This window comes from Protomyctophum parallelum, assembly GCF_964188405.1.
Source record: "Protomyctophum parallelum genome assembly, chromosome: 3".
Taxonomy (NCBI): Eukaryota; Metazoa; Chordata; class Actinopteri; order Myctophiformes; family Myctophidae; genus Protomyctophum; species Protomyctophum parallelum.
Genome location: NC_139698.1, coordinates 45,065,967 through 45,086,721, shown reverse-complemented (window position 1 = coordinate 45,086,721; position 20,755 = coordinate 45,065,967). Strand labels below are relative to the sequence as shown.

The 20,755-nt window shown below is 41.8% G+C and overlaps 2 protein-coding genes across 2 annotated transcripts; one reads left to right on the top strand and one right to left on the bottom strand.

Annotated features, from left to right (window-relative positions):
* Positions 1 to 303: 303 nt before the first annotated feature.
* Positions 304 to 8,201, top strand: efhb (EF-hand domain family, member B; the record flags this gene model as incomplete). The annotated part of the gene is made up of 12 exons (XM_083762175.1): positions 304 to 348; positions 632 to 691; positions 1,651 to 1,794; positions 2,411 to 2,588; positions 3,040 to 3,150; positions 3,579 to 3,708; positions 4,222 to 4,289; positions 4,440 to 4,594; positions 5,069 to 5,276; positions 5,945 to 6,172; positions 6,731 to 6,912; positions 8,055 to 8,201. The coding sequence occupies 12 exons, from the start codon at positions 304 to 306 to the stop codon at positions 8,199 to 8,201; spliced, it is 1,656 nt and encodes a 551-aa protein (XP_083618301.1).
* A 3,356-nt stretch (positions 8,202 to 11,557) lies between these two features.
* On the bottom strand, positions 11,558 to 14,722 carry LOC310855882 (m-AAA protease-interacting protein 1, mitochondrial). Its single transcript, XM_083761050.1, has 5 exons — positions 14,239 to 14,722; positions 13,976 to 14,047; positions 13,745 to 13,871; positions 12,526 to 12,670; positions 11,558 to 11,715 (listed from the first exon to the last, which is right to left on the bottom strand). The coding sequence occupies exons 1-5, from the start codon at positions 14,665 to 14,667 to the stop codon at positions 11,631 to 11,633; spliced, it is 858 nt and encodes a 285-aa protein (XP_083617176.1). The 5' UTR covers positions 14,668 to 14,722; the 3' UTR covers positions 11,558 to 11,630.
* Positions 14,723 to 20,755: the final 6,033 nt, after the last annotated feature.

Below are 20,755 nucleotides of genomic sequence, written 5' to 3'. Positions count from 1 at the left end.
GACCAATCAATCACAGATTAATATCTTCCCCAATTAACGTGCATTTACTAAACAAAAAGTGTCTACACAGTCTTAAGAGTAGAATACAAACAATAAAGTATGGATTCATTCAAATAAATTAGAGGCGTAAACTAATTGTGGATCATGGATGAATGCAGGTTTCTTTAAAACGAGAAAAATATTATGTCATAATGATCCATTGTTGCTTATTATGTTATAAATGTTAAGTTTGATCTAGTTTAATCTCTTTGGGTAATTTTATCCAGGAAAACACCCCCTAAACATTCCTGGATTCTGGTTGCTATGGCTACTGATAAACATGCATCCCACTGCGAGAAACTGCAACAGGTAATGCAAGCATAGCCAAATGATCAAAGGTCATTTATCAAAGGTTCTTGGCAGATAAAGAAAGAAGAACGAAAGAAAGAACTGATAAAAGCTAGCTTGGTGGATTCTATTTATGTCTGGTATGCGTTCAAGATGACTTTGATAGACAGGAATACAACATGCACCTGGAAATACAGGGATATATTTCCAAACATACTTAGGGTAAGATGAACCCAACCTCTGTGCAGTTACAATTTGTACTATTTTGTTTGTGGAAAAATAGTTTCACTTATCTCCCCACCAGGCAGGGAAACTGATACCAGTAGGGAACAGAACTAAGGACTGCTTACAAGAGATCCCCAGGGTAAGTCTATGCTTGTGAGAATAGCTGATGAAGAATTTATCCCTCAGACCCCCTTTCCACCGGTTGGTTCCCAATGGGAACCGGTTCAGTTATTTTTGGTTCTTAGTCCATGAGCCAGAGTTCCAAAATTGGTGGGAAAAACTAGACCTATATATTAAATTGTTTATAGGATCAAATTAATACAAGTAAATTAATACATGATAACCCTTCCACAGTAGTAGCTTTTTCATATTTTCTATTATTTTGCATATTTTCCTACATAATGCCTCATTTGCATATTTAAAAATGTAAAATTTGTAATACAATAAATCATTGTCTTTGTGTAAGTAATCAACTGGGGAAGTTTCATGGTGATAACAATCTAGTATAGTTTTGCCCACTCAATTCATAATTAACGTTCCAATTTTGGAGCTCTGGCTAATGGACTAGAACCAAAAAGAACTGAACCGTACCAACCAACCGGTGGAAAAGGGGCCTCAGTGGGCAACATCAGTGGGAACTGTTGAACGGCACTAGAGGATCATTATAGGGAATCAGTCTCTAGTAGGCCTACTTCTCGTTCAAGTACACTTCAACTTCAACTGTATAAGACTTCGGAGAAGGTGTGTGTGTGTGTGTGTGTGTGTGTGTGTGTGTGTGTGTGTGTGTGTGTGTGTGTGTGTGTGTGTGTGTGTGTGTGTGTGTGTGTGTGCGCGCGCGCGTGCATGCGTGCGTGTATATGTGTGTGTGTGTGTGTGTGTGTGTGTGTGTGTGTGCATGCGTGTGTGTGTGTGTGTGTGTGTGTGTGTGCGTGCGTGCGTGCATGAAATGAAATGAAATGACAAATTATTAATTAAACTTTAAATTATTTAAATGATAGGCCTACTTAAATTCGTTTCTGGTAGGCCTATTGATGCCCCAGATTTAAGACAGCTGGGGCAAAATATTTTAAACGATATGTTTATATTTTCACCTTGCAGCCTTCCACTCCACCAGTGGTTAAGAAAATCCTCAACACCACTCGACCACAACCAGGAGCTATTAGAGTTTTCTATGGGAAAGCAAATGATCCTGATATTGCCAGAACTATAGTTCATGGCATCCACACCAGAACTTCACTCTCTGTAAGTATACAGCTGGAGCTGGCCCTCTGTTTGTTTATGAGAAACACTGAAATGCACTGTAAGTAAGCTACATGTATTTCAGGGTTCCAAAACATTTCAATGCCAAGGACCCCCTAAATAGTCATTCACCATATTCACATGGTGGCAATTTTGCTATTAAGTTAATGAAATGTCACGGCAACCACTTTCAAAACCTATATTTGATCAATTTAAATCTATTTGATCAATGTAAATGTTGGAACTCATGTCAATTTGATCTCAGAAGTGTTAAAAAAGCACTACAGCACATTACATAGACAAACAGAAATTATATTACACATGGATAAGAAGAGGCAGTGTTTAATTTATACTACATTGTATCAGAATCAAAATCTTTATTGTCACATCACAGTTTTAAAGGTAAAAAAGTGGATGAAAGTTTTTGTGCATAGTTCCCATCAGATTATTTCCCCCAGAAAACAAAGAAAGAGAGAGGGGGGGGGGGGGGGGGGGTAGGAGATTGAAGACATTTTAGAAGCTCATTCCACAAACAAACATAGCACACTTGTATGATGTATCAGTATCAGGTTTTATAGTACTGATAATCAACATATATTTTGTGTCTGTGATTAAATAGGGTGGGAGCCTGCTTAATCCACCACAAAAGACCTTGTACCAACAGAAGTTGCTCCAGCTCAGTGAAGCTGTGTATTCATCCAGTCGAAATGCCCCCCTGGGCAGGTCACATGATCAGAGCCTTGGACTTCCAAACTGGTACACTGACAAAACCACATTTGGTGTGAAAAGAGTCAAAGGTAAGCATGAGACCAAAGAATGACACTATAGTCGTGCACTTATCTCAGAAGAGTCTAAAAGTTTCTTATTAAACCAAACGTAAGCAGCTTACAATGTGTTACACCTCGAATGTGAAGTGGAATGGGACGTTATATTCGGTGCGTGCCAACAATGTCAATCAAGCCCTCATATCTGCAACATCAACAGGATTCTTAGACATGGGCCATAAAAAATGATTATTTCTCAAATTGTTATACTGTATGAACACATCAAGATATAATTTCCCAATACATTCCTTAATTATAAATACAATTTAGAAAAAAAGTGTGATGATTCATCATTTATTCTGTGGAAGTGCATTGGGAACCATTGTCTTTCATTACAGAACATTCAGCATTTGTTATAATGTGCTATTAAAGTGGCAAGTATAAAATTCACATTCTGGAACTGCATTTTCTCCTTGGTGTCCAGGTGTAGGTGCAGGTGGTGCTGTCAATCCACCTAAGACGACAGACCAGTTGGAGAAGGAGGTACAGGAGGGACACCAATCCTATATTCGTAGCCACAATGCCTACTTTGTTGGTAAGTCAATGAACATTTTATTGTTTACTGCACTGTGATACTGTGTGTGACTGTGTGTGCGTGCGTGCGTGCGTGCGTGCGTGCGTGCGTGCGTGCGTGCGTGCTTGCCATGGAAATGACTCATGTTAGCCCTGAGGTGTTTCTGTCAGAAGCCTCAGCTCCAGCCAATCAAATAGTTATAGTTTACAGCTGTCAGTTTATGACATTATGCCTATTGCTTGTTGGGTTTCCTATAACATTCAGGTGTGTGTGTGTGTGTGTGTGTGTGTGTGTGTGTGTGTGTGTGTGTGTGTGTGTGTATGTTTGTTGCCAGAAAAAAAGAAATATACCTACAGTACAGTATACATACACACGTACACAAGTTTGTAGAAATGTGCAGAATTTTGTGAAATGTCACGGCCATTCAAAATAGTTTTGTTGTGCTCTAGGTGAGCGAATTGACAGGAAGTACTGCTGGAGTCACTATGGTAGAGACAGCCGGTTCGGAGCCCCTACACCCCATTACAGCGATGGCCGCAGGACTGCCAAAACTCTCCGGTGGCTGTACGACACACCAAAGTAAGTACTCATTTTATGGATGAGGATTACTCAAAACTCTCTGATCCCAAACTGAAGTGATCTTGGGTCAATCTAAAGTAATTGACCCGCCATCCCATTGCATATTAAAATTGTTGCCTATAAAGGGTGTGTCGACATGCAGATTTGCGATTTGCGACAACATGCAGATTTGCATCTTCCTGTCGCTAGCTTATATTGATAATGAATGGTAGACTGTATTTGGTAGGAACAAGATGCATCCACAAAATAGGTGACATGTAATTGGTTGACACAAAGTTAGATTTGTCATAGTAACTCTGTGGCTTTGATCAGAATGAATGCCATCATGATTACTAACTCCTACTAGCCCTGATGAAGACTCTGAGTCGAAACATGTTGCCTCATTTTAACTTTTCTAAATAAAGTAGGCTACATTTATTTTTATCCACCCTCTCCTCATTTTTTTACCTTTTGAGTGCTCGGATCGCCGCCTTTTCTTTAGTATATATCACTAACTCCATTCACTGTTTACAGGGCAGCAGACACACTGAATGTGCCAACAGATCACACGTTTGGAATTCTTCTGCCTTCAGATGAATTTGGTATATCTTAAAGTCTTTTTGTTGCTAAATATTCATCAAACAGAGAAGCAGCCACATTCTAGTACTGTACAATTAGGTATCATTTTTTATCATTTAAAAAACACACACACACACCGTTTTTCAATAACCTGTCCTCTTCTTCCTCCGCAGGTGCTGGAGACTTGATCTACTCTGCTGACCCGGGTCAGTATAAGAAAGGCCAGGACAGACAGCGTGGTCTGGTCAGCGCAGTAAGACAACACCTCAAGAAGGTCAACTTCCAGAACTTTCCTTCTCTGCTGCAGGCCTTCACGCATTATGACATGGTACAAATGTATTCCCTACAGGCAGAATGATCATTCTGACACATTGGTGCTCTGTGTACACTATACAGTCACTTCTTTCACTAATATATGTGATACTAACACATTTGTGGACACTCACACTACAGAATGTCTGACTATAGCCTGATTTATACTTGCGCTCGGGTGGCGCCCACCAGTCCCTGCCCACCACCACGGAGGTTGGGGAGGGAAGCCGGGTGGTGAGGGTGATATTTCTCACTGTATAGTGTATACTCCTATGAGCTAGGGTGGCATCAACGGGTGGGGGCTCCTGGTGGGGGCTCCTCACTGGCAGGTGAGTCAGTACTAGTAGGATGACAGCAGTGACAACAAAGACATGTGTGTGGGGAGGAATCATTTGGCACAACGACTAAATTGGGTGTAAAAAAGACTGTCGCTTGCCAATAAGAACAGATCGCATAATGTTGTGTATGTGTACACATGTGCATTCAATAGAATGGGAAGGGTGCTATCGACAAAGAGGACCTCAGGTACGTGTGTCGTCAGTTCCAGTTGGACCTGAGTGGAGAAGTGTTGGATGATCTTATTGACTACTGCGATCAGGACAAGGATGGCCTCATCAATTTCCTGGAGTTTTCTAACTTCCTCAACTGGAAGGATAAGATGCCCATCAGTGTGACAGAACAACACATCATCACAAGTAGTGAGTGTTCCTGTCTGAGTGAGTGATGGTCAATGGGGGTAGGTAGTCAAAGGGAACCATCATCCTTTTCTTACACATACAAACAGTTCATCCCAAGCTTTAGATGTGTAATAGTTCTGCAAAATAAATAGCATTAAATTGTAATATTTGAGCTCTCAGCAAGTTAGCAGGATCTTGGCATAGAGAGGACTTACAATAGCATTAATATCAATATATCAACAGAGGATTAGCCAAGATTGAGAGGGTATATCTTGTTTTATGTTACTGCTGTAGTTTTCTAAATTGTCTATTGTGAGTTTGTCATTGTTTGTGAATCAGACTTAAAGGTATATTCAGTGATTTCACTTAATTCAAATATCACTTATTTTTTTGTTTTGTTGTGATAATCCTCCCTACTATAGAGTGTGCTGGCCATATAAGGAGTTCCTTCCTGTCCCCAGTTAACCCCTGGGGGTCAAAAAACCTTAGGTTTCGTTTTTGACTCTCTATCCTGATTGGACGAAAGGTTGGGTCCCACAGCCAAAAACGAAACCTAAGGTTTTTTGAGTGAAATCACTGAATATACCTTTAATGAAGTGTGGGCATTGATGGAGTTAGAAGCCAGATGTGTTCTTGTCAAGGGCTACACAAAATTCATCATTACTCTTTTTATTACTGTTTTTTTCCAGAGCGCAATACCAGCACAGCCCCGGCCAACATGAGGAGGAACCGCCTCACCAACTCAGTGGAGCCCACAGAGTCTGAGGCCTTGCTTAAACCAGAGGAGCTAGAGACTGTGGAGGTAGGAAGGTCACTTAAGACCCCCAGGACCCTCAGTCGACCCAAGACTGTGCCAGACCACTTCGTCACCTCCTCCTCCCTGATCCGTGCTGTTGTTGGTGGCCCACCAATGACAGGTAAGTGAGAGTGGGAGCCGGGAGGCTTGCCTTGTGCAAACATCCATGCAAATACATTTGTATTAACATACTGATTGGTTAAAATAACATTTTGTTTCTCCACTAAAGAAAACCTGTCAGAATTCACAAATCTCTACTCCCTATATACTGTAGGGAGTCAGATGTAGAGGACTAATATTGAACTCATCTGTAAAATACATATACATACATTACAAATTTTGTCACTAAAGACATTGTAGAATCAAAACCTTGTGTCACCAGACTTTCCGCAGTACCTGTGGAAATCCTATTTTTCCTTGCAAATTAACCAGTGGGATGTGGTCTACATCTGTTTTCCGTATAATAATTAGATTTTAACACACACAAACATGCACACACCATTTCTGTATCCGCTCTAGACCTAGACCAGGTCAGCATCATGCAAAGAGCGACCTTATCCAATTCATGTTTCATGGTGCTGAATGCCGATCACAATAATTCAAGCACCACTACAAAGTGCCACCAAGTTCATGGTCTCCTCTGACAAGCATTTATTTAATTTCTCTCTCCCCATTTTAGACTACCATACCTATGGCGTTCCCACAGTGCGTACTGACTTGCCAGCTCCGCACCTGAAACGCATCTGTGACAATAGTAATTACGGTGACCAGGCCACGGCTGCAGAGCTCCTGCATCCCACATTGCACTCCGTACAGGGCATCCAAGAAAAACACTTCTTCAGCCCCCGCACAAAATATGAGGTAGTCCAGCAGATCCATAATTCCACCCACCGCAGTTATGAATCTTGTTTATTGAGATTAAAATGGTTACCTAAAATGTTACTGACATTATGGACTGACATTAGCAATGACATAAACCTAAAACCTCATTTATACCTACAGTAGTTTACTAGTTGTGCACCTGTGTCATGCATCAGTAACAGTGCACCAAAGTGTGGAGTAGATGCATGAGTAGGCCTTTCACTTTTTGTCTCCACCAGGCCGAAGGCATGTGGGGAGAGTATGTTTTGCACTCCGTCCGTCCGCGTGTCCGTCCGTGTGTCCGTGTGTCCGTGTGTCCGTGAACAGCTAATCTCGGCCACCGTTAACCCGGTCGATGCCATATTTTGCACACACACTCCCTGGATGCCAACCATGAACCTCTGCCCCAAACTTTCCAGAACGGCCTGTTATAGCGCCACCAGGAGGCCGCTTTGTGCAAAACAAGTTTTTCGATGCCATATTTTGCACACACACTCCCTGGATGCCAACCATGAACCTCTGCCCCAAACTTTCCAGAACGGCCTGTTATAGCGCCACCAGGAGACCGCTTTGTGCAAAACAAGTTTTTGCACAGTACACCTACAGATTTTGTCCAAACATCACGCAAATTGGTACACAGTCTCTCTAGAGCCATTCAACGAAACGGGTCTTTCAGATTTATCAGACTCCATCCTGATTGGTTAAGATTGGCTTCCAAAGTTCACAGGAGTGCTCAGTTTCAAACAAAATGCTGCAAATCATGAACACATCGCGTGATTTCCGTGAAATTGTGCACCCACATTCCCACTAGGCCGAGGACGAAATGCCACATGAACAATTTCAACTCAGCCTCAAGGTGGCGCTATAACTGGCCGAAAAGTGTTTTTACCTCTAACTGCACGGATCTGTGGATAACCTGGTGGAGACCTGTGCCCGGAAGGGCACTTTTTCTAGTTTCCTTTGTTTTGTTTTCTCTCTTTTGCCTGGTTGTGACACAGCCATCCAAATCTGAAGACAAAATAAAGCTGAACTGAATTCAATTCAGTTGCAATGTAAACACAGCTTAATTCCCCCACAATCATGACTTGACTAGATTTAGACAAATTATAATTTTTTGGATGCTTATGCCTTATTCTGCCCAGATTGCAAAGATCTTCCGGAATGTAGGCGTGAACATTTCTGAGGAGATGTTTGAGGACGCATGGAAGCTGGCATCTATGAAGCACCCAACAGGCAATGTGTGTGTGGAAACATTCCGTAACATTCTTAAAGAAATAAAAGTAATGTAATTCATAAATGGGTTTTGCATTTCTTTTTTATCCTTTATTTACCCAGGGTAGTAGCTGAGCACAAGTGCTCATTTTCAGCAACGCCCCACACATAGAAACACACAGACAGGGACACACACACACACACACACACACACACACACACACACACAATCAAACCTGGGAGCTGACCAGTACAACCACAGTCTTATACGGTTGCCCACTAAGCAGCTCCAGGGGGAGCAGTTGGGGGTGCAGTGCCTTGCTCAAGGGCACTTCAGCTGTGTTGGGTGAGTGATGACAATCACTTCCCCACCCAGATTCTTCCTGCCCGTCCAGGGAATCGAACCGGCAACCTTTCGGCAACAAGGGCGCTCCTCTAACCCTTAGGCCACCGCTGCCTCAAAACAGTGTAATAACTGTAATTGCCATTTCTCTTGAAATATTGTGCAAATGAACATTCCATTCTTGTCAATTATGTTGAATATTAAATGTGTTCTGTGATGCTTTGGGTTTGTATACATGGATCAGTATTTAATTAATTTAGTAAAATTAATTCAAAATGAATTGATTTATTTGGAGTTAACAAAAACTGCCTGCTGTTCTTTGCTTAAATCAATATTGAGCTTTGTTCTGAGCACCTTATCATTTAAAGTAATTTGTTCTGTCACAGTCTTTTATTTCCATACATATTTCCTGTATAATTATATTAATCCGACTTAAAATGTTAAGACACATTTAATTTATGGCTTCTGCAAGATGCATGCACAAATATGCACACACACACACACACACACACACACACACACACACACACACACACACACACACACACACACACACACACACACACACACACACACGCCTACATGAGCACACTTTGTCACATACACACATAATGTAATGTATACACAGACATGTATCGACTCGGTACTGTATCTATAAATGTTGAAATCTGTTCAATGACCAGATTAATGGATCAGAATGGCATGTATCCTTGCTGATCCATGTTAGAACATCACAAAACACATTAATAAAAAATCATTAGTTTTGTTTGTTTGCCATTAATTGCCATTAAACGTACTGACGCACAGGCGTGATGAATTGTCTAATGTTCTCTTACCATAACCATGAGCATATTGACACGTGCTAAGCTAAACTGCACTCTTATAATCTCATTATGACTCCTCAAGATGCTCCACCGGAACCATAACACCCCCACGCAAACTTCTAACAGGCCGCTGATTATTATGCAAGAGAATTTGAATAATCCCTTAACACATTTCATTGTGCATGAATTAGCGTCCGCTAATGACGGAATTCTATCTTTTTGTCAGATATGTTGTCAACATTAATAACATGCTACATGTGGTAAACAGGATGGAATGACACGCAGCATTCACCAGCCTGTCAGTGGTGATGTTTTTGATGAGTGACGTGTTTCTGGCAATTACACTTGGCTCAGATATGGGATGCATTGGAGTTGGAAGATAGAGTGGAGACTGCTCCAGTTAGCGTGGGTCTCTCTTGCTTGCGGCATTGCTATGCAAGTACTTTGATTCCACTATATGACTTAATACAAGTTGTGATCTCTTCTTGAACAATCAAGTACAAACGGTCAACTCTGTAGTAGCCTACAGCCACATGGAGTGTACTGTACGCCCCCTCCTACTTGATATGCTAAATGGATTTTCTTACGGTGGTGTGCTTTTTTTGATTGATTGAAATATTTATTAACAGTTTGCAGAATTACATTACATTTCAAGCACAAACTAAATACAAAGACTGTTAACTGTGAGTGGACGACCCAATTAAGCATTACACTTGTTTACAAGAGGGTCCACCTTGTTCAATTCATCAAAACATTTAGAGACGTACAAATAGACACTTCTATATAGTTAAAGAACAGAACGGGAATTCATCATTCCCGTTGTTATCATACATACCAGAATACTGATAATGTCCCACTTACAAGTCATTATAAAGTCACACGTTGAGAAATAACTTCTGATATACTGTAGTGTAGAAGGACGAAGTCTAAAACTGATGCTGACAAAGATGGTGACATTTCAAGGCTCTTTATTTATACTAGGGCATACTGTGAAAGTTGTGAATGAGAATGTGTACCTGTGATCTCAATGGTACACTCACATGCATCCCAAAACCTCTCCATAGATAGCTATATAGCTAATATATACAAGTAAAAACTGGTCAAAACAATGTTAAAAACCACACACCAAGCCACATTAAGACAATTTGCCTACGAAATGATTCCTACAAAAGGCTTTCTGCCCTGAACTAAATGTGGACAAGCAGCATTTAGTTATTATGCACAGCATATCTAGAACAAAAATAACCAACTCCTTAGAGTGGCCGTCCTGAGATTTGGACATCTGGGGTTCAATCCCAGACAAAGTCATACCAAAGGGGGGCATGGTGGCACAGTCAGGTAGTGCTGTCGTCTGACAGCTAGAAGGTCCTGGGTTCGATTCCCGCTCGGGATGCTGTGGGCGCTGGGTGCGTGTTCTCTCCTTCACGTTATCAGTGCCCATACCCGAGGCGGGGTTGGCCTTTCTGTGTGGAGTTAGCATGTTCTCCCCGTGTCCCCTAGGGTAGGCACTAGGTACCCTCACAAAAAACATGCAGTAATCCTGGTCTCTAAACGACCTCCCCCTTGCCAGCCGGGTGCCTGATGGAGTGGAAAGGAACTGGTCGGAATAAGGTGTTCCACCTGACTGGGGAAACTCCCCCTGTCAGGTGAAAAGAAGCAGCTTGGACTCCTCATGCATAGAAGGAAGCCTGAGGTCAGTCCGCTGCCCCCCCCCCAGGTTGGCAGAGGAAGTATAGCGCCCAGGATTACATTAGATATTTGACACAGAGTGAAAAAATGGGTTGCAAAATCGTGGTCATACCAAAGACTAACCAATACCTCCCTGCTTGGCACTCATCATCATCAATTAAATTCAGGGTTGGATTGGGGGATTGTTCCTGTGACACACTAGTGTCATGTCCAGGGTTTTTACTTGTACATCATGGCCAGGGGGACATACAGTACTTGTACATCAAGCTGCCTCATACTAAGGAAACAGGAGATAGGTTCCTGACCTATGGGCCACATGGCTCTGGAAATATTGTATATTTTTTCCCAAGGCTACATGTATCTGGAACAAACTCACATAAAACTGCAGGTCTGCAATAGTACAAGTGGGGGTGACATGTGGGGTCCACAGGGGATGGCAATTGCCACACCCAAGTGAAAAAAGAAAGAAAGAAATAACGTGGGTTTATATAACAGAGGTCAGAAATCTTGAGGTAACTTGGTTATTAAGCTGCTATGGCTCTAACTTATTTGAAAACAGTTCTTAATTACATTTTACTGACAAATTCAGTGCAGTTTGAAAATGGCTGTTGCTATATTCTGATGACAGAAGTCGTAGACCCATCTATTTGTCACTCAGCCAGTTTCCAGTGCCAGTGCCAAACATTAGTGACAGTCCAATCAGGTGCCGCCCCCCGCGTCACCTCACGGTGGAACCTGTTAAAATTGAAGGAGAGAAGGTTAATTTAGCATTTTAGAGAAGCTGGATTTCATCATTAATAACACTGCTATGTTTGGAGTGAAATACTTGAAACTGAGACAGAACTGCATCCTAGAATATATTCATTGATTTCATTCATATCATACACGTAAAACGTGGGCGAACATTTCGTGCACAGTTCAGTTTGGCCATGACGCATGATGAGCATGCGGAAGCGCCGCCTACGCCTGTGCTCCACAGCCGCTATACGTCAACGACCCTACACGTGCCTTTTCAACCCAGCTCCGTGGTTTCCCTTTCCAAGATGGAAAAGAAGAAAATGTGGCAGCTTGTAGTTGCGACCGCATTTACTATGAAATCGTCCATTTCAGTCAGTCAGTAAGTTGTTTGGTTGGTTGGTCACCCCAGGCATGACCATATATGGTCTTACTGGTAAATATTTACATTGATGTATATTGAAAGTTATTAGTCAGTAGCAGCGCAGGCAAGACTGGCTATTATATGTATGTATCTATTATGTGTATGGGCAATTTTGTGCTTTTGCCAGCGTATGATTAAATACTTGACTAAATATTTACACCTGTTAATGTTGATTCAACACACTGAATATGGGGAATGCACATAGCACATTTTAGAAAGAAATTGCTTTTGAGACAAACAAAATTAAAAGCACACATCCTTCCTATATTCAAATTGATGCCAAACCGCTAGTTTCTATATAGTGCCATAAACATGTCTACATTGAATAACGCAAGGTAAGGGAAGATATATGATGAACTTAGTGATACTGGCTAAGCAATGCTTACTCATAGACGGCAGTCACTATTTTCTTCTGTGAGCCATCTTCTTCTTTGGAGGTGACTTTGAAGATTTTTGAACCCTCTGGGTCATCAGCACCATCCGGTGTCGACAGGAGCCAGAACCTCATCACGATGAAGCAATAACTCCTTCCTGGAGGAAGTAGAGGCCAGGCATCAGTAGAGTGAGTATCAGTAGCCTAAATAATTGTAGTGGTAATCGGATACTGTGCACGAGAATGCTATGCACATAGTCTTCCTGGGACAAGAAGGTGGGCGGTGGCCACACACTGGTAGCCTGCCAAACTGCCAATATTTTATCATAGGATGGCAGGGACACAGAGTAAAAACAATCTACGTTTCAGCAGGTCCTTCCCCTACCCTGCTAGAATCTGCCAGTGCAAAAATAAAATTTAAATTTTTAAAAGGCTAAATATTGGCACTTTGGCTACCAGTGTGTGGCTGTGTGTGGCGAGACTTGGCCAGTTGGCTGCCTGGCCTCGCCTTATTGGGAATACGCCTCTGGTGTGTGTGGCCACCTCCTTGAAGACAGACCACTATTTAGTGGCAATTGGATAGCCACATTATGATGGTGCTTGCAGTTGTTTCTCATAATTCAGAGGTTTTCTGAGCACCATGCTCCTTTTTGAGTGGTGCAACCACTCCCTTACGGAGCTATGTGTGTGGGTGGGTGGCTGGGTACGTCTGAGCACGAAAACAGCATGGTTGTTTTTCACCACCTGTGCGCAACCTAACACACACGCACATATTAACTGCATATATGGTGATTTCAGGTGTGCCAGTACAGTACAGTGACAGTACAGTAGAGGGACCCCCACACGGTAACTGTCATTTCTCAGCCGACTGTTCCTGTGGGTCTGGGACCCCCACACGGAGTTGCAACACTCACTTCACACAGGTGTGATTTTAGCAATTATTTTAGCAATGCCCTGGCTGCTTCATATTTTATACTGAGTCAGACAAACATTCTAAGTTACCTGGAACCTGCCCATAAAGATCCATGTTTATATTTTGGTCAGTGTGCACCCGAAGAATATGTGCCTTGTGACTTTCCCAGCTAGTCCATATACTTGAAGAAACTATGAAATGTCTGTTGGGCAAAAATCTACAATACATGTATGTACAATACTAGCATATGGAAATAAACATGACCTCATTATTAATTTGCACATGTTACATTTGTTATTAAGGTGATAGTAAATCTTACCATACTGATCAAAAAATACAGACACGTCCTCTGGCAGCAGAAATATAATATCATCCAACGAGACAGCTAGCTGTTGTTTTTGGGCATCAGTTAGAGATTTACATTTCTTCTCAATGTAGTTTACCATCTGGAATGCCAATAGAATATCAGAGCTGAAAATGTTGACAGGGGTATTTCATTTTTAATTATAATACCATCCTGCAATTCCACAGTTAACTGTTCAGCTGGTACCTCATTTGACACTATCCCATCCAACTCTTCAAAGTTGTCCTTGGACATCATGTTGGAAACATGAACCAATGCCTGGAATAGAAGATTAACTGTTTTCACTGAACTGATGCTATGGTGACTATAGTATAATGTAGACATGCAGCTTAAATGATAGGCCTGCCTAATGTTTAATAACACTGAGATGGATGATCAGCTCTGACGAATGTTACCCAGCTACACAAGAATCGTTTTTCCCACCCTCTATTTTTATTTACTTAGATTACCTGTTTAACTCCGTTATCAAAGTCCACAGATGTGACGCCTACTTCAAAATACAGATCTAATAGGTGCATGACAACTTTACACCGGATCCACGTGATCGGGTCGGGGACGCCAACCACTGAGATGTTGGGATGTCCGGCGGAGGTCCTCGCTTCATTTTCTTCCTCCTCCTCAGTGCTGTACAGCCTGTATTTGTGACCGGCGAAAACGTAATTATTTCTCCTCAGGTTGCGCAACTTCCAGCTCAGTGTTGTTGTTAACCCTCCGGCATGGCGACGTTTAGAGCACATATTACGCACACACGCCCACCGGTGCCGGCATACAGATTGGTTAGTGTATGTTTTCATCCAAGGGCAGGCCACCTGAGATGTGCGTGCTGCGAGGCCACCGAGCTCTCGGCACGCAGCGATGCTTGTTGTAATCCGCTGCATTACAGCAATGCATTAGTCAGTGCGACAAAAACAACGTTTCATTGTATTTTTCAAGAAGGCAACACTGGGAAAAAAAATAAACATAGAGGGATAACAGTGTCCTGTTCGTGGAACCTCTTCCGGGCAACCTTATGCAACTGTCCCATGGTGTACCCATAATGCTCATGGTGTGTGCGCACAGAGGATTGTTTTACCGAAAACATCCAGCAGATGGAACTAAATATCCACTTGTATTTCTACTTGCCCATTATGCGTCGCGGGGATTTCTGCCTAATCTGTCTTCTTGAAGTTATTATAGTATACTGTACTGACAGCCTATGAGCCGTATATGAACCAACCCGCCTCTCCATCACTCATCATCACTGTACTGAAGAGTTCACATTCTATGTCAGTGAGTATTATTGGAGAGAAACAAATACAAATCATTATCTGTGTAGGGCAGCAGGCCAGTTTCGTTTTGAACCGTGGGTAAAAAAGGCAGACACATCACGAGCTTCTTAATAATGGTCCAACAGTTTTTAAATACATTTAGTTTTACATGATTTTCTGCGCAACTCCCGGCGCAGGTGCTCAAAATCATTGTCTCAAACCCTGAAATTTGATCAGTAGAGCAAAACATCATTAAATCCCCGCTGTTCTTTAGTCATTACAGGTCAGGAACATTTTCCATGCGCCTGATAGGCTTTCTTGCTTTTCCCCGTTGTGTTCTTGCAAAAGTGGCGATAATGTATTCGAGTTTGAGATGAAATTCCACCGGATGAAAATAGGCAACGAGAAACACCTGCTCTCGTTCCCGCCCCTTAAGTTCTGTAACTAATTTTTATTTATAAATAATTGCTAGCGCAGCACTTGGTTATTGAAATTGTGTTCAGACATGGAAACCTTTCCGGGATGTATCATAGTAATTATCTGTGTCAGTTGAGAATGCTTTTACATCTGCGAGTTGAATGGTGCAGAATATTAAACTCAGATTCCACACCGAATATGATTAATCGAGGCTGAATATGGAATCTCACAGAACGAGAACAAGAGTCACATGTGTGAAAGCAATGCTTTGAACAGCAGGTTAAGTCCTTGTAGGCCTATAGCCTACATATAAATTATATTTTTATTAGGCTACTAATTAGGCTAATTAGACAAGAAAAGTATTTTCTTTCTTTCTTTCTTTCTTTCTTAGTCTAGCCTACACTGAAGTCAAAACAGAAGCATAGGTTGTATGCAACCAGGCAACCAGCCCATAAAGCCATAGTTTGTAATCAGCTGGGACAAATTAGACTGCTATTTCCATCATTATCCATTCATTCTACACATCATACCTGTGTGCCCAGCCAGGTCTCCCCAGTAGACATGATATTTCAACTTCAACAACATTTTTTACAGGTGTATTGGGTGAGAGTGTTTCTCCTTAGCTTCCACAAATTGTAAAAGTCAAAAAACAGCATCAAATAATTGTGTAGTATATGTACTCCAAACTAAATTAAACAATAAAATAGAGTAGGCTACCTCAGTCTGCTGAGAAAGAGACATCACTTAGCAGCAGATATGCAGTCTTATTAAAAGCCTAACTATGTATTTGTTTATGAACCCCCCCAATCTGTAGAGTATGTTAATACAATATAACTTAGACAATTGGGGTGGTTGTATTTTGTCTCCCTGCTCTTCTATTGAGACATTTAGATCCTGTCCAAGATCATGTCTCGCCTATAGACACAGGATTTGATATGAATGTGGCCTGATGGTCAAGATTCATTTTGTACCCCGAGCAAGCAGGCTATTAGCTCAATGGTAAAAGAGGAAATAGTACTGCTTTAATTTGCTTTTCTCTGCCATGCCACTGAAAGGCACTGTTGCCCACAGATGAGCTGCAATCTAATATGCCATGACAGAATTGTTCTTTATTACTCACCCATCATGTTGAGCGATAGAACTGCCACTCAAGAGGCAAGTTCCTTAAACTTAATCTATACTTTGGCATGTGACTGTGTGACTGCATTTTAGTTCAAAATCTGATATTTTCATATAGAACAGCACAGCTGTGCGATGACATTTGACAATCCTGTGCCATGGTAAAATTACAATTACATTTGAATAGTTTGAAAGGGCTAAAAAGAAATAAAATGATAAGATTGACATATTGTATGCTTTTCTATGTAACTAACTTCACATATAACATTTACAACTTTAAAGGGACAGGGGAATTTGCCTAATTTGCCTTCATTATGAGCATTATACAGCAGCTTGGCAACATACTTTAACTTTCCTCTAAAAAAAAGAACGTATTTCATTTGAAAGATGTGTTGTTTTTGTTTATTTGCATGTAATCTGGGCTACAGGTATTGGATTTTGTGACTGCTGGCAAGGAGCCACACACAATGTAGGCACAGGTGTTGACCAGGAAAAAACGAAAGACAAAGTGATTTGAATTATCATTGTGGAATGCATTTGGCACCTCTGCAATGTAAAAAGCATTAACAGAACTAACTTTTATGTAAAATTGTTGCATGGATATTCCATAATGTATTTCTTCTTTCTATCCCCCCCACTTAGACTTGAAGAACTCTCAATTTCAAAATGTGGAGATTGTTGATCAAGACTGTGAGTACAGATATCTTTTAACTTTGGCGTGGCATAATGAGAGAAATTAACACAAATGCTCTAAGTAATAGTTCCTGATTTATTTCACTCACAAATTATTTTTCAACTTGTTTTTGTATCTATGCATAAATTAAAAAATCTGCTGAAATTTATTATTCATCTGAGATGTGATTAATATGCAAAATTATGCAAATTAAGATGCAATTAGGCTCCAATTCTCTAGTGGAATTTTCCATTATAATTTAATACAAAGTAACAGAGTAATTGGTGTCACGTGTAATTACGGTTACTCAAGTGTACTTTCAGGCATGCAAATGATTTGCTATATGTTGGTTATCCTATGCAAATGTACCATGTGGTGTTTTCATAGTTGAAAAAAATAATAAAATAAAAATAAATAACGATCGGTGCATACCCACCCAGTGAGCTAGCTGGTAAAAGGTAAACAGGATTCTGAAATGAAATGAAAAGTTTTAGCACAGGAAAAGTTTGAGCTTACTGTATGTTGTGCAGAGAGCACAGAGCAGTTACTAATCCTTTAGTAACTTTTTTTTCGCCACTGAAACACAGAAAATGACATTGACTGGGTATGACAAAATACCAAATACCAACACAACATGCAATTAACAAAATGAGATGGAAAAAATACTGAATACGACCTTGGGTGCCCATTAAAGTCAAGAAAAAACCCTGACTGTTTCCAGTGTTGGTTAACACTAATCTGTTGCTTGTTTCCACACAACATATCACAGAGTACATACAGTATTAGATGAATTATTAGGCCCTCCTCTTGCTTCAGTCAGGGGCTGTGGTGGCTTCATCATAATTGTGCCCTATTTGATCAATGACAGTACAAATGTCACAAGTAATCACACAGCATTATGCATGGGGGGCAATTATATGCTGCACGGGGTGACAAACTTTACAGTGCCAGTTGATGGGTGAGCTCAGAGAGAAAAGTGATTATGTAATTGATATCTATTTAGATAGAATGAAAGTCCTGTGCTGCTTCTGGGGAATGTCTCTGAGAGAGCAATGCCTACTTGGGAAGCAAATTGATTTTAAATTGTTACATGGCTGGTTACGTGTCCTGACATCTTGCTTTACTCTCTCACATGCTCTTTCACTCTGTCTGTATGTCTCTCTCTCTCTCTCTCATGCTCTCTCGCTCTCTCTCTCTCACACACACACACAAACACACACACACACACACACACACACACACACACACACACACACACACGCGCGCACGCATGCACACCATCTCTTGCGTTCATTAAAAAATGCATACTCGAACATACATACGCACACACACATTCATGGAACACACACACACACACACACACACACACACACACCCTCTGCTATCTGTCTTGTTCATGATCAACGCTCTGAACAAAGACCCCCCCCTCCATCCTCCTCCCTCATCTCTCTCCCTCCTCTCTCTCCGCCTCCACTCTCTGTGCCTCTGCCTGCTTGCACAACTCTCTCAAAGAACATAATCCCTCAACAAAATGGCAACACAAAGGAAACTTGAGCTCAATCCTATAACACGCGGACACAGCAGACAATGCCTCCTCCCACCCGACCCCCTCCCTCGTCCCCCCCATATCCCCTGCCTCCCCCACCAGTGATAAATGCCCCGTGGCACAGAACAGGCTTTTATCAAAAAACCCTTCATCCCCTCTCTTTACCTCCTCCTCCCCATCCACCCAGTCAGTACTCCTTCCCTTTCCTCCCACCCAATTTCTGGCTGACTAGTACCCCCCCCCCCCCCCCCCCCCCCCCCCACCCTTTGCCAGGGTCTGCCACACCTCCATGTTGACCTTTCCCCTGTCTGCCCATCCCTGTTAGTTCCATAGCATCTCTGTGAGTTCCAAAGCATCTCTGTGAGTTCCATAGCATCTCTGTGAGTTCCAAAGCATCTCGGTGAGCTCCATAGCATCTCTGTGAGTTCCAGAGCATCTCTGTGAGTTCCATAGCATCTCTGTTAGTTCCATAGCATCTCTGTGAGTTCCATAGCATCTCTGTGAGTTGCATAGCATCTCTGTGAGTTCCAGAGCATCTCTGTGAGTTCCATAGCATCTCTGTGAGTTACAAAGCATCTCTGTGAGCTCCATAGCATCTCTGTGAGCTCCATAGCATCTCTGTGAGCTCCATAGCATCTCTGTGAGTTCCATAGCATCTATGTGAGTTCCATAGCATCTCTGTGAGTTCCAGAGCATCTCTGTGAGTTCCAGAGCATCTCTGTGAGTTCCATAGCATCTCTGTGAGTTCCAGAGCATCTCTGTGAGTTCCATAGCATCTCTGTGAGTTCCATAGCATCTCTGTGAGTTCTATAGCATCTCTGTGAGTTCCATAGCATCTCTGTGAGTTCCAGAGCATCTCTGTGAGTTCCAGAGCATCTCTGTGAGGTCCAGAGTGAGTTCCAGAGCATCTCTGTGAGTTCCAGAGCATCTCTGTGAGTTCCAGAGCATCTCTGTGAGTTCCAGAGTGAGTTCCAGAGCATCTCTGTGAGTTCCAGAGCATCTCTGTGAGTTCCAGAGCATCTCTGTGAGTTCCAGAGTGAGTTCCAGAGCATCCCTGTGAGTTCCAGAGTGAGTTCCCGAGCATCTCTGTGAGTTCCAGAGCATCTCTGTGAGTTCCAGAGCATCTCTGTGAGTTCCATAGCATCTCTGTGAGTTCCATAGCATCTCTGTGAGTTCCAGAGCATCCCTGTTAGTTCCAGAGGCTCTGTGTCCTTGTACAGTGATTTTCACTGTACCTTTTAATTTTCCTTTCAGGACCCCAGTATGATATCCATTAGGCCAGTGGTTCCCAAACGGTGTGCCAAAGCACACTGGTGTGCCGCGATGAGATAAGTCCAGGTGTGCCGTGGGATTTTGTAGCAGCCACACAACATTATTGAGACAACTACACAAAAAGCTATGAATTATCTTTTAATTTACTGTATCAGTTGTGCACACTCATTTCCTATAGGCCTATAGAGGCAAATTACATACCATAGAAAACCCTTTTTTCAACCACTTTTAACCTAGTATACCTACAGTATATGAAAGCATGAAAAAGAGCTAAAGTGGTTAAACTATTAGTAAAGTATTAGTAAATAAAAGTAGTCCTAAATCTTTACAGAGTAAATAATAACAAATTTTGCACAGATGACTACTGGTGTAGTGGTAAGTGGCAATCATTTAGCTGGGGACCCCTGGAACGCCCCTCAAGGACCCCTGTGGGCCCCCAGGTCCCGTGGAGAACCAGTGTCCTTACAGACACAGCAGTGATGCACATATAGACTGTATAGTAGTTCTGATAAGCTGGAGTTTATTCATCTGATAAGGTGATATATACAATATCACAATACTGATTACTTCAGGGTGAGATGTAAAAAATGTTAAACTTTATCTAGTGATGCCTTGGGGCGCTACAAGAAATACTGTATAATGTGAAGTTGTAGTAAAATGAAGCAGTGCCTGCAGGAAATATTTGAACTGCT

Coding starts and splice junctions, on each gene's coding strand:
- LOC310855882 (XM_083761050.1), bottom strand. CDS start 14,667: ATGCAGCGGATTACAACAAGCATCGCTGCGTGCCGAGAGCTCGGTGGC. Junction 14,048..14,238: donor TTGATAACGGAGTTAAACAG/GTAATCTAAGTA, acceptor CTTCTATTCCAG/GCATTGGTTCATGTTTCCAA. Junction 12,671..13,744: donor TGTATTTTTTGATCAGTATG/GTAAGATTTACT, acceptor TACTTCCTCCAG/GAAGGAGTTATTGCTTCATC.